Source organism: Vanellus vanellus (assembly GCF_965231255.1).
Source record: "Vanellus vanellus genome assembly, chromosome: Z".
Lineage (NCBI taxonomy): Eukaryota > Metazoa > Chordata > Aves > Charadriiformes > Charadriidae > Vanellus > Vanellus vanellus.
Window position 1 is genome coordinate 69,625,056 of NC_138908.1, and position 11,551 is coordinate 69,636,606.

The 11,551-nt window shown below is 35.8% G+C and overlaps 1 protein-coding gene across 1 annotated transcript in view; it reads left to right on the forward strand.

The window, feature by feature from the left end:
- Window positions 1–1,932, forward strand: part of SPEF2 (sperm flagellar 2) — a gene marked incomplete at both ends in the record, with an annotated part of 96,025 nt that extends 94,093 nt beyond the window's left edge. Inside the window, one exon of the mRNA XM_082498005.1 lies at window positions 1,849–1,932. Within this exon, the coding sequence (XP_082354131.1) occupies window positions 1,849–1,932 (84 nt within the window). The remainder of the gene's footprint in view (window positions 1–1,848) is intronic.
- Between the last annotated feature and the right edge of the window lie 9,619 nt (window positions 1,933–11,551).

The following is an 11,551-nucleotide window of genomic DNA, read 5'->3' on the forward strand; positions in this document are numbered from 1 at the left end:
CCCTAGTTTAAAAAAGAGAGCTATGTTTTGCTTCTCTTTATCATGTACTCCATAAAAAAAATCTTAGGAAACACAAATATACATGAAAAATATTGTTTCTTGCATTAAAAAAAAGATAAAAATCTCTATTCATGTAACTGAAACACTATGTTTTTTTGATTAAACACAGACAGAGCAAATCTGTTGAAGTACTATTTCTCCAGTGTTTTGAGGTTATTTAGTTTTGGTTTCCTCTGCAAAACTGGTAGGTACATAAATAAAATCTGTCCAGAGGAAGCTTTTTTTCATTCTTAACACATACTTAAATGCTGTTCTATCACTTTCTTTTCTGTATCAGATTATAATTTTCAATCATACCATTCTTACTTTTAGACTGATATTTAACATATATTTCTGTGGCATTGCTAGAGCATAGGATTTCCATTTCGCACACACATGAACATGGTGATAATATTGGATGTGTCTCTATGTATCATTTGCTCCACAATGATCAATGGTAGCGCTCTCAAACCTATTTTTTACAGGAACATACACTTGTACTTTATATTTAGAATGCTCATAATAAAATTCACATTGTACCATGCCAGAACTGCTTCAGTTTACTGAGATCCTCATCTACTTCGTGTGGTAATGATAAGTACTGATAATGAACTTGCTGAAGGTTCCATTTGCTAACATTTACTTTTGTCAAACCGGAACTGAAACTCCTTTTTCTGATTCAATGTGCTGAAAAAGGCCTCCTTAAACTGAAGTCTTTCTTAGACTTAAAGATAAATGTAAGTACTACCTTCTAAAACAAAGGACTGGTAAAATTATCTTTTAACACGGTTGTTCTGTGTTCACTGAACTGCTCCTGATATTTTGCAAGGCATGTGAGGCACTGTTACATACAGGCAGTTTCTGCTTTTGAAAAAAGGGCTGTATCTTCAAAATATGCACAAAATACATATTGGAGTATGTATTTGAATATAAACTAATTTATTTTATAAAAATTTTGACTTTTAGTTATTCTCCTGGAGGATAAGTGTGCTCACTGACAATACCAGAAAATGCTAGGAATTTAAATTACTACTTATCTTTGTATAAACATTCAGCACATTATTTTTTAAAATAAAAAATTCCTTGTTCATCCTGCTTACACAATGGATAGCATTGCTGAAATTGGAAATAGAGAAGATTGTGCTAATACAAAATTATTGAAAATTACAAATCAAACAATGTTTTCTTAAGAATGCAGAACTGCACAAAAAATTAACTAAATCCAGGTATGTATTATTCCAAATGTTAGTTACATATTTTCTTTTATTTCCATTCTCTTGAAGTGTTGTTTAAGTTCAGCCTGAAATATGACATATAAAAAAAGAAACTTTGTTGAAGGGTTTGTCTCTGTATGTTCTGAATAATATATGCTGAAGATCTCTGCTTACTTTAGGAATTGCATTGTAACACACTGTAGTTTTGTAAAACCGCTGAAGGCAATGGTGTTGTGTGGGTAACACGAAAACATCATCTCAGTGATATTAGTGATACACAGCAGGAGCTCTTTTAGAATTTGCCATGAAGAGTGTTCTTTCTGTAATTGTCACTGTATGTTTATGTTTTCATTAGTGAATATAAATAGTGCTAAAGCTGCATGACAGCATTGTTTTTAAAGACATCTTATGTAACCTAGGGAAAGTGTAATTTGTAGGGATAAATCTCAATTGAAGTTAATTTTTCATCATAATCTTCTAGTCATCAGCTAGAAATCTCACCCCATGGAACATCAGGCATTCTTATTGCAAGTTTTAAGGTATACCAGGCTGTGCCATTAAATGACCTTTTACCTTTTCATTTTCCTTTTCATAGGATATTAAAATCTTTCTCCAGAGATCTGAAGAATCACAGTCAAGTGATGTAAAGAACACCACATGTCAAGACATCAATGTATGAAAAGTTGTTGTTCATGAACATGAACAAGAAATGTTTTTTTTTTTTTTTAAGTTTGTAAGAAATGTATCTTATTTCTTATTTCTCTAGTCCTCCCACAGGAAAGGATTGTATATTTATCGTTGTCAGAGCAAAATCCCATTGCAATTACACATTTTCTGTTATTTTAAATTAAAAAACAAACAAACAATCAAACAAAACAACAAAACAAACAACAAAACAGAACAGGGAAAGTTATGGTTAGTTCATATTAAATAACCTGATGATACTTCTAAATAAAATTGAACCAGTTTCTGAACTTAAATAGAGCTGACAGTATGTTTGTTAGTAATTGGTCTAAGAAGAGAGTATAAGCAATTCTTGTAAGTGAGCTAAGTGGTCACCTTTTGTTATGTATATAGTTTATTAATCCATTAATTTTTAAAACGTTATAATTCATAGGTAATCAAGTAAGTAAATGAAGACACTCTTTTCTCTAAGATCAGGATAAACTACCAAAAGGACATTGTGTACATGAAAATGGAGTGCTTGTTGACAGCAGAGAGGATGAATCTTTGTTATCCCACCTTTCTATTTCTAACCTTCCATTAGACCTCAACTCTGCTACCACCCACTGAAAACCTGCAGATGTTTCTCCAGTGCAGCACCACACACAGCCCTGGGGTGTGGGTGGCACAGTGTGCTGCTCCCCAGTAGCCTCCCCTCCCATCATGCTGCACTGAGCAGGCCCCAAACGAAGCAGTACAGTAGGCGCTACACCAACTGTGGTCCCACTGCTAATCCTGCACATAATATTGGTAGTCACTAGAATTTACAGTGAAAAAAAACTTTTTGAGGTGGCACAGTGTATTCAATGGCACCATATATACTCCAGACACATGTTTCATGTATTCATGTATGATAGGCGTTTGTCTAAAAATCTCTGTGGCACATGAGGACACCTAGCGGATGATGTCTTCTGTGGCAGATTAAGCGGAGTCTTGGTGAAACACTCACATTTACTGCTAAAGTGGTTGTTTCTTTTTCTATATCCAGTCTGACTCTTACTGGCTTTCCTGGAAGTTGTTCTGGAATAGTTTTCTTAGAAATTTTCTTGTTAATAGGATGTTTGTGTTTCCTTGCAGTTTTACTCAACTTTTCTATTCTCTTGTGGCTAGTGATGGCTAACTATAAGATGATAGAAACTATTTTTCGTGGAACTTTTTAACATAAATTTTAGAACACTCTTTGCAACTAATTCCTCTGGAATTCAACACTGAGATGTCTCATAAATCCTCAGGGTTCAGTGGTACTCATTCTTCTGCTCTACAGTTTAAAGTTTTCTGAAGACTGAACATAGCAAGTAGGTAATCTTGTGATTATCTGAACTCGGTATACCTTCTAATTTGCAATCCATCAGCTGCCCAACTTTCTGCATTCTACATTGTCTTACTAGCTTAGAAACATAATTAATAAGTAAATACTTCCAAGATGCCTACTCATAGCTGAATGCTGCTCTGTCATTCTGGGGTATTTTTTTCTAAATTTGTCAGTACCCTGATAGCAATTACGCAAAGCATTTAAAACTTCCTTTCCCTGGCTTGTTTCAGCAAAGTATTCAAACATATGGTGCTCTCTAAGAATACAAATAGTCCCATTAAAGTCAGATAACTCATAAGGAACCACAAACCTTTGCCCTTTGTTGAGAAGTGCTATCTGCACGAAATATGTTTATATTTTTAATGTATCTTTACTACTTTTTAGGCAAGTATGCATGACACAGTATAGTACTTGCATAACACTTGGTGATGTTCCTAACAAAGGTTTCTAAATTGCCTAATTGAGATATAAAACATGTATCAAAAAAGCAATAGCAGCATACAAGACAGAAACCGGCATATTTATAGTTAGACAATGACTAGCAGACCTACCTGTAAAATACATTCTGCTTTCTGTCATGATAAAATAATAAACATTTTGTCAGATTTCTAGAGCTTGCTGCTGTTAATAATGGCAGGTTTGTTTCTTTGTGGATTAAAGACAGTCAAATTTTGAAAGGAAAGTTGGTAGTCTAGCAGTAGCAGATCAAAGCTTCTATATGTGATATACGAAGCTCAGAATAGAACCCAGTAAGCTTATCACTTTGGGCAAATAATGTTGTGTCTCTTCACTCTACATATTTTGTGCTAACCACACTGGCACATTGTAGCTAAGTACTATCTTAGAAACAGATGTAACTTTGTTGTGCCCCCGCAAACCATGCTAAAACCTCAACATCCTCGTTTGACTTATGACAACAGACTTTACGATGCATACAAATTAATCTGCTTTGTTACCATAATCCTTTCTTCACATAGCATGTACAACTTGGTCAAAATTTCATCTCAAATATTCTTGAAACATTACATATATGTATTCATACACGACTGGCTTTTTTCTTCTTGTGAAAATATGTGGATAGAAAAAAAATACAATGCAGTTCTCTGACTTTTGCATGTTCAGCGATCTTTAAATTTTTCCTTTTGTTCCATATTTAGCTTCTTTAATATAAGCCAGCTTTAATAGCTAGATGTTAAATTCTGACTTTGCATACTGGAGTTTTCCATGTGAAAATAAAAAGGTATTATTTTCAGAAATGCTTGCCTACAGTGCATAAATCTGAACTAGGTAAAAGGGAACTTCAGCTACTGGAAATCATAAATTGCTATTTAGGTATGGTTCTTCAGGTGTTACTCCTGTGTCATACACTGTTTATACATTTTACATATGGCCTGGAGTGGAACATAATATCATTACTGATAAAGTTTGAAAATAAGTGCAAATTGTGGAGCAATTTCAAACAATAAAAAGTGGACAGGATTGCATGGTGAAGTGTCAAACAGTACATGGTATGAGGCATAATTTAAAAAGCAAAGAATGTATGCCCTGACAACAGCAACTTATTTTTTTTAACAGTTACTACTTGAGTATAATTGAGTGTCACCGTAGTTATTGAATAGGCTTGGAGTTCCCAGCCTAATGCTGGGACCCAGACATGAAAGACGTCCTTGTATTTATGGAGGGGGAATGCTGAGTAGATTTGCCTTCAGATTTGGCAGTGGAGTTGGAGTCATATCATGTTCAGTTTTCATATCTATGCTTCAAGCAGGATGTTGAAAACTGGGAAGTCTTCAGAGAAGAATCACAAGAATGATGGGAAATCATGGCTTGTACCAGAAAATTCAAGGAAGTCAGTCTTCTTCCTTCATCAAAGGAAAATTTAATGAGGGTTCAGATATTGCTTTACAAGAATCCACGTAGGGCATCTTCATTCTGGTAGACGAAGACAAGCAAAATTCAATGGCTGGAGTCTGAGGCTTCAAAGTAACATGCAGATTTTTAACAGGGAAGTAGATTAACTATTGAAGCAACTTCCTAAATGTTGCAGCTATTTCCTCATCACAGAGTTGTAAAATCATGATAGATAATTCTTTTCAATCCAGTTTGTGATGGGAACTGAAACAAGAAATAACTGCACTTTTGATATTAAAATCCATAATTAAAAACAAAACCTGAAAAATATGTTTGGCTTTCAGTTAATTGTATGCAATATGTTTGATCCTGTTTTCACGGCATGCTGTCTTTTAATATTATATTTCCTCTACTCCCCCAGTCCTTAACTTCACTTATTTCAGATATTCTGTGTACGCTGCATAGAAAATGCCTTGGATAGTTTGCCTTAGAAAAGATGCAAGGAAGTTTGTATTAACAATATCCTTATAATAACTAAAATTGCTTGTATACCATCCCTGCAAAAATGTTCTTTCTAAAAACTCAGCAAACCAAAAAGTACAGCTGAATTAGGATGCCTCCTACACTTTTATTGACTTGCATAAAATCTCTCTGCATAAATCAAGCTCAACATTTCATTCTGTAAAGAATTCAGGCTCCATACTAGTTTGTTTCAGGAGTGTGATCCATTCCTTTACATAAATAGAATCCCTCCAGGCACATCACTCAGGAAGCAGAATCTGGTACAAGAAGATTCAAAAATTTACAAGTAACCAAAACACTTAAACATGGAATGTTTTTTGCTTTAAAATGTGGCTATGAGATGTCACATTGTCGACATAATAACAAGAAGAGTTCCTCAATCTGCTCTGTGGTCCGTACCTCAAAATTTCCACTGAGCATGAGGTTCAGCCATGGTTTCTCTTCGTATTGTTCATAAGTGAAGCAAGACGCTCTGTGAAAAGACTGTTAGCTATGCTGAATTTTCTTAATGCGTGAAGACCGATAAAGAAAAGTTCTTCAAACCATTGAAAGAAGCACAGAATGATAGATACAATCTGAAAATCAAGCATGCTGCACAAACTTATTTGCAATATTATAGTTATGAAATTAAAACACAGCAATCAGAAAATTTCAAAAGATGTAGTAATGTGCACTTTATCGGTACAAATTTCTTGCTTTAGTACTGCTTTTGTTACCTCTAACAGATTCTATAATAAATGTGCTCATTTGTAAGTAGAAAAGCAATTTTTTTTCATTCCCCATTTTACAAAATTTCCTTGACACTGGGAAGTTGTTTTTTTTTTATTTATTTTTTTAATTTTTAAGTATTATGTATAACGAAGATTCTGCAGTTTGACATCTCATCATAGGACATCCCTGCAAATTCAAGGACAGATGCAAAAAGCTGCCCCTTTGGAAGGAGTAACCTCTCTCAGTGATAAATGCCAGGGGTTTCCAGCTGAGGAGGTGGGGAGAAAAAAAAAAAAAAGATCCACCTGGGGATCTTGGTGGACAGCAAATGGAACGTGAGCCAGCAGTGTGCCCTGGCAGCAAAGACGAACAGCATCTTGGCATGTATTAACAGGCACATAGCTAATAGATTGATAAAAATCATTATCTTCCAGCAATCAGCACTTATTATGCCTAGAATGTGTGCCCAGTTTTGGACCTCACAATACCAGAAAGACATAGACAAATGGCACTTAAGCACTTGCCAGGAGAGGAGACACTGAAGGAACTGGGAGAAGAGCAGGCTTTGGGGGAATCTAACAGTAGTTTTACACCACCTGTCACACAGTTATCAAGAAGATGGAGTCAGATTCTTTACTTTGTTGCATGGCAGAACAAGAGACGATGGGAACCATTTGAAACACGACTGGTTCTGAGCAGATGTAAGACAAAACTTTTCCCCCATGAGAAACAGCAGTGGAACAGGTTACCCAGAGAGACAGTGCAGTCCCTGTCCTTGGAGGTTTTCAAGACCTAACTGAGCAAACTGTTCTGACCTCATGCTGATGCTGCTTGAGCAAGAGGTTGAAACAGATTACCTCTGAAGATTCCTTCCTGAATTATTCTATGATCTTAGATTTATTCTTTTCAGAATGCAAAATCATTGATTTCATTGATGCAACACAAGCATAACTAAATGGCTTTTAATAACTTGTTCTGAAAATGAAAATGGATGAGAATGCTATCCAATGACTTTGCTTATCATATGAGCACCATGATGAGAGGAATGAAAAAGTGAACATCCTTTCATTATTGAGATCAAAAGGTATGACTTTGGTTAACTCCTGGTAGCACTGTTGTTACGCTGAAATGACATCTTCCAGTGTCACTTTTAAATGTGTGCTACATTTCACCCTTAGCTTTGCCATATATGCATTATGCACTTTTTAATTATTTTATGTACAGAAATTGATTCAATGGACTTAAAACAAACAAAAAAAAATAAAACATCACTATTTTCATTTAGATTGGAAGCCTTTATATTGTAAAGGTAAATGTAGGGGGAATTTCCTGACCTTTGAATATTCTATTCTTCATTTAAAGGTTCTCTGAAACGTTTTGAATTTCATTTCCTTTATCTTTTATCGTCACTTTACATTCAAGATTTCTCACAGTCATGGCTTCAGTAGCAACATCTTTAGACATCCTTACACTTCAGAATAGCAGAGCTTTGGCTTAGTAGCTCAAGGCTTGACAAGCTCCTAGCTTTTGGCCTTGCTACATTAACATAACACAAGTGGTTGTCTGCAATTTGAGAAAAACCTGTACTTATCTCACACTGTGAATACCATACCTGTTAATTAAACAGTAGCAGCAGTACCTGTCAGTAACAAAGAATGTGCCCATGACTGCTTCATAGTTCAACTTAGGCAAAGACTTCGTTTTTCCTCTCTTCTTTTTCTCACAACAGTGGTTCATCTTTGTTTCCAACATGTGTATGTGTATGTGTATGTGTATGTGTATGTGTATGTGTATGTGTATGTGTATGTGTATATGTATGTCTATGTCTATGTCTATGTCTATGTCTATGTCTATGTCTATGTCTATGTCTATGTCTATGTCTACGTCTATGTCTATGTCTATAAGTACATATATATACATAGAGAAAGCTAAAACTATTCTTGCCTAATTGTAGACAAGAACACATTTTCATCCAAAGAAGCTTAATTACATCCTGGTTAACCATAATTGCTGCTTTTCCAGCAAATGACATTCTGTGTTCAATTTGATTTTATTATTTTTTTCTTACAGCGTTGTAACTGTTGAAATTATAATCTGATCCACAGCAGAACTTCACAGATACTATAGCTATCATAAGGCAGGTTTAGGAGCAAGTCTTGGTCATGGTAGGTCCTGTGGAAATGTTGCTACTTCCAGAGAAGTAACATTTAATTATGTCAGTGTAGGATTTTTGTTGGGCATTTTGAAGTTGTTAATAGAAATAACAGTGCATACAAAAATCAAATAATTATTGCCAGTATTTTAAAAACTGGATGTCCTGAAGTCACCTGGAATTCAAGGTCCTGTGTACTTGGGGCTATTAAACACAAAAAAAACCTTTGCAGTACCATGACAGCTGAAGTTCAGATAGTACGTGTTGCAATTGATTTAGCATCATGTTTTCCTTTTTAGCCTCAAAATGATTAATAGCAACACAGTGAAACCAGTGGTTTTTTAAACTGGGCATGTCATTCACATTGTTTCTGGGAGGAAGCCTAAAAGGGAAGAAGGATGGTCTTGTGGTTAGGGTTCTGCAATAAGGATATGTCTCTTTGTCAAGTGAAATGTAATACAGAGGTGTTGAAGCTGCCTGCAAGCAAGTTAATTAGCTAGTTCAGGCATTGGAGTCTTGCTGAAACAAACAGAGGCTGGTAATTGTAGTCCCATGGCTGAACTTGGGGCACTGAACTTCATAATACGTTCTGCAGCATGTTCACATCCTTAGCAGACAAAAATCAGTTTTCTTAAAAATGCCGCTTACCTTTTCCATTCTTCCATTGACAAAGGGAGCAGGAAATAGAAGGTTTCAGCTTTGTGCTGTGTCAATGGGATCTCAAAGAATCCATAGAAGCTTTTTTTCCTTATTTTTTGAGATGAACATTAATCTCTTCAGGTTTAATGCTTAACACTTTTAGCAACAATTAGCTTGTACTTTAAAAGACATATCTTTTCAGTACCTCAGCTTATTTGGCTGTTTTCTCCACCACAATTTCCTTTAAAATTTATTGAATTAGATGAGCCCCCTGAAGTTTAGTCCAAGGCATATTTTCACCTCTCATTATCTGAATTGCATAGGCTACTTGATAATAAGCACAGCTTTATCTTTTCCCCAAGCAAACTATCTTAGTTTGAATTGATCTTTCTTCAACCTGGTAGTAAGGAAAAAGAGAAAAATATCTCTGTTACTGCATTCTTCTCATGCTTGATTGTAAGCCTGAATGGTTAAAATGCAAGACTCCTTAAAAGATCCAAAGCTGAGCAAAGGAAGGGCTAGGGTGGCTTCTCAGAAACAGATGAATTAGAAGTAAGAAACAGATTTCCTCTTCTCTACCACTACCCACATCTGAACATACAAACAACAAAAACAATGGTAAGGTAAGGAACAAAATGAGGACAAACTCAAAAAAAAAAAGAAAAAAAGAGCTGGTACTCAGATAAAATCAAAGATTGTTTCCTACCATCAGTTTGTTTTGGAGCATTTATATTCGTAGGGTGAATTTTTGTCTCTACTAAAATCAGTGGACTGTTTGTTACTGATTTCAAACTAAACCAAGTTTTCATCTGGAGATTTCACCTTTGATCGCAAGAAACTTCATCTTAAAGTTCCCAGCAAAAAGCCCAGCGATTCTTCTTGATGGTTTTTAGAAAAGTGTCCATTTATGATTGCAAAAGATTAGGAGAAAGTAAGTGCAGAACATCAGACACCAATTTATTCTAACCTTTACACTCATTTTTAAAAATGTGAACCTCTTATTCAGATTGAATTGGACTTTTTTATGCTTTGTGTTGTAAGCTGAAAAGCCTTCTTTCTTTTGGAACCTAGATACGATGACCAAATGTTTTCTTAATCTTTCATTTATAGAGAAAAAATAAAGTTAAGTTCTGATTGCGTATATGGACTTTATATTACTGAGTTCATGTTCTGGAATCAACCATCCCAGGTATTTGGTCAGACTTTACAGCTTAATTTGTGTTAAGCCTATCTAGATATAGAATCATAGAATCATAGAATAGTTTAAGTTGGAAAGGACCTTGAAGATCATCGAGTTCCAACCCCCCTGCCATAGGCAGGGACACCTCCCACTAGACCAGGTTGCCCAAGGCCAGGTCCGCCTGGCCTTGAACACCTCCAGGGATGGTGCCTCAACAACCTCTCTGGGCAACCTGTTCCAGTGCCTTACCACCCTCAAAGTGAAAAACTTCTTCCTAATGTTTAATCTGAACCTGCCCTCTTCCAGTTCAAAGCCATTCCCCCTCGTCCTATCTCTACATAGCCTAGTAAAACGTCCTTCCTCAGCTCTCCTGTAGGCCCCCTTTAGGTACTGGAAGGCCGCAAGATCTCCCCGGAGCCTTCTCTTCTCCAGGCTGAACAGCCCCAACTCTTTCAGCCTTTCCTTGTAGGAGGTATTATTTTAATGTTCAAAATTCTTCCACCTTCTATCTTCTCCATAAATTGCTAACAAAGCTTTCTGGTGTGTTTTTAAAGTAGAAAATGCAAAATATAAACAAATATGTTACAAAGGTTTAAAACTTAACACCCCCTTAGAAAATTAGTGAGCCCCATATTACTGCAGACTATGGATGCACTTTTCTTTAAAATGTGCTGTTGACAGCAGCTATGCTCTTCTTGGACTTGGGGGGGATTTGGGGGATGTGCTATTTTGGATATTTATGTTATACCATATGTTCCTATATTGATTAACGTGTCTCTAATAATACAATACTACTACAACAAGATTGATTTAGTATCATGCAGCTGCAACTCGTCTGGCTTCTGTTTTGTGTATGCTACATTCACCTGAGCTAAAAGCCTTTTTGAGAGCAATAGTTTAACACAGCCAGCTCCATTAACACAACATCAAAATGATGATACCTGGTAAATCTCTTGTAGAATATTTTTCAAAATATTGTGTAACTCCCATCAAACAAATCTAATTCAACACGATCTAAGTAAGAATTTGCAAACCCATGTTAAGTGAGATTGAGTTTGCATTTCTAAATATAGAGCAGCTGAGTAACTTTGTTCAATTCTGGTATCAACACTTGTCTGCAGATTAGAAAGAGACCTGGGAGTCCTGGTGGACAACAGGATGACCATTAGCCAGCAATGTGCCCTTGTCGCCAAGAAGGCCAATGGCAT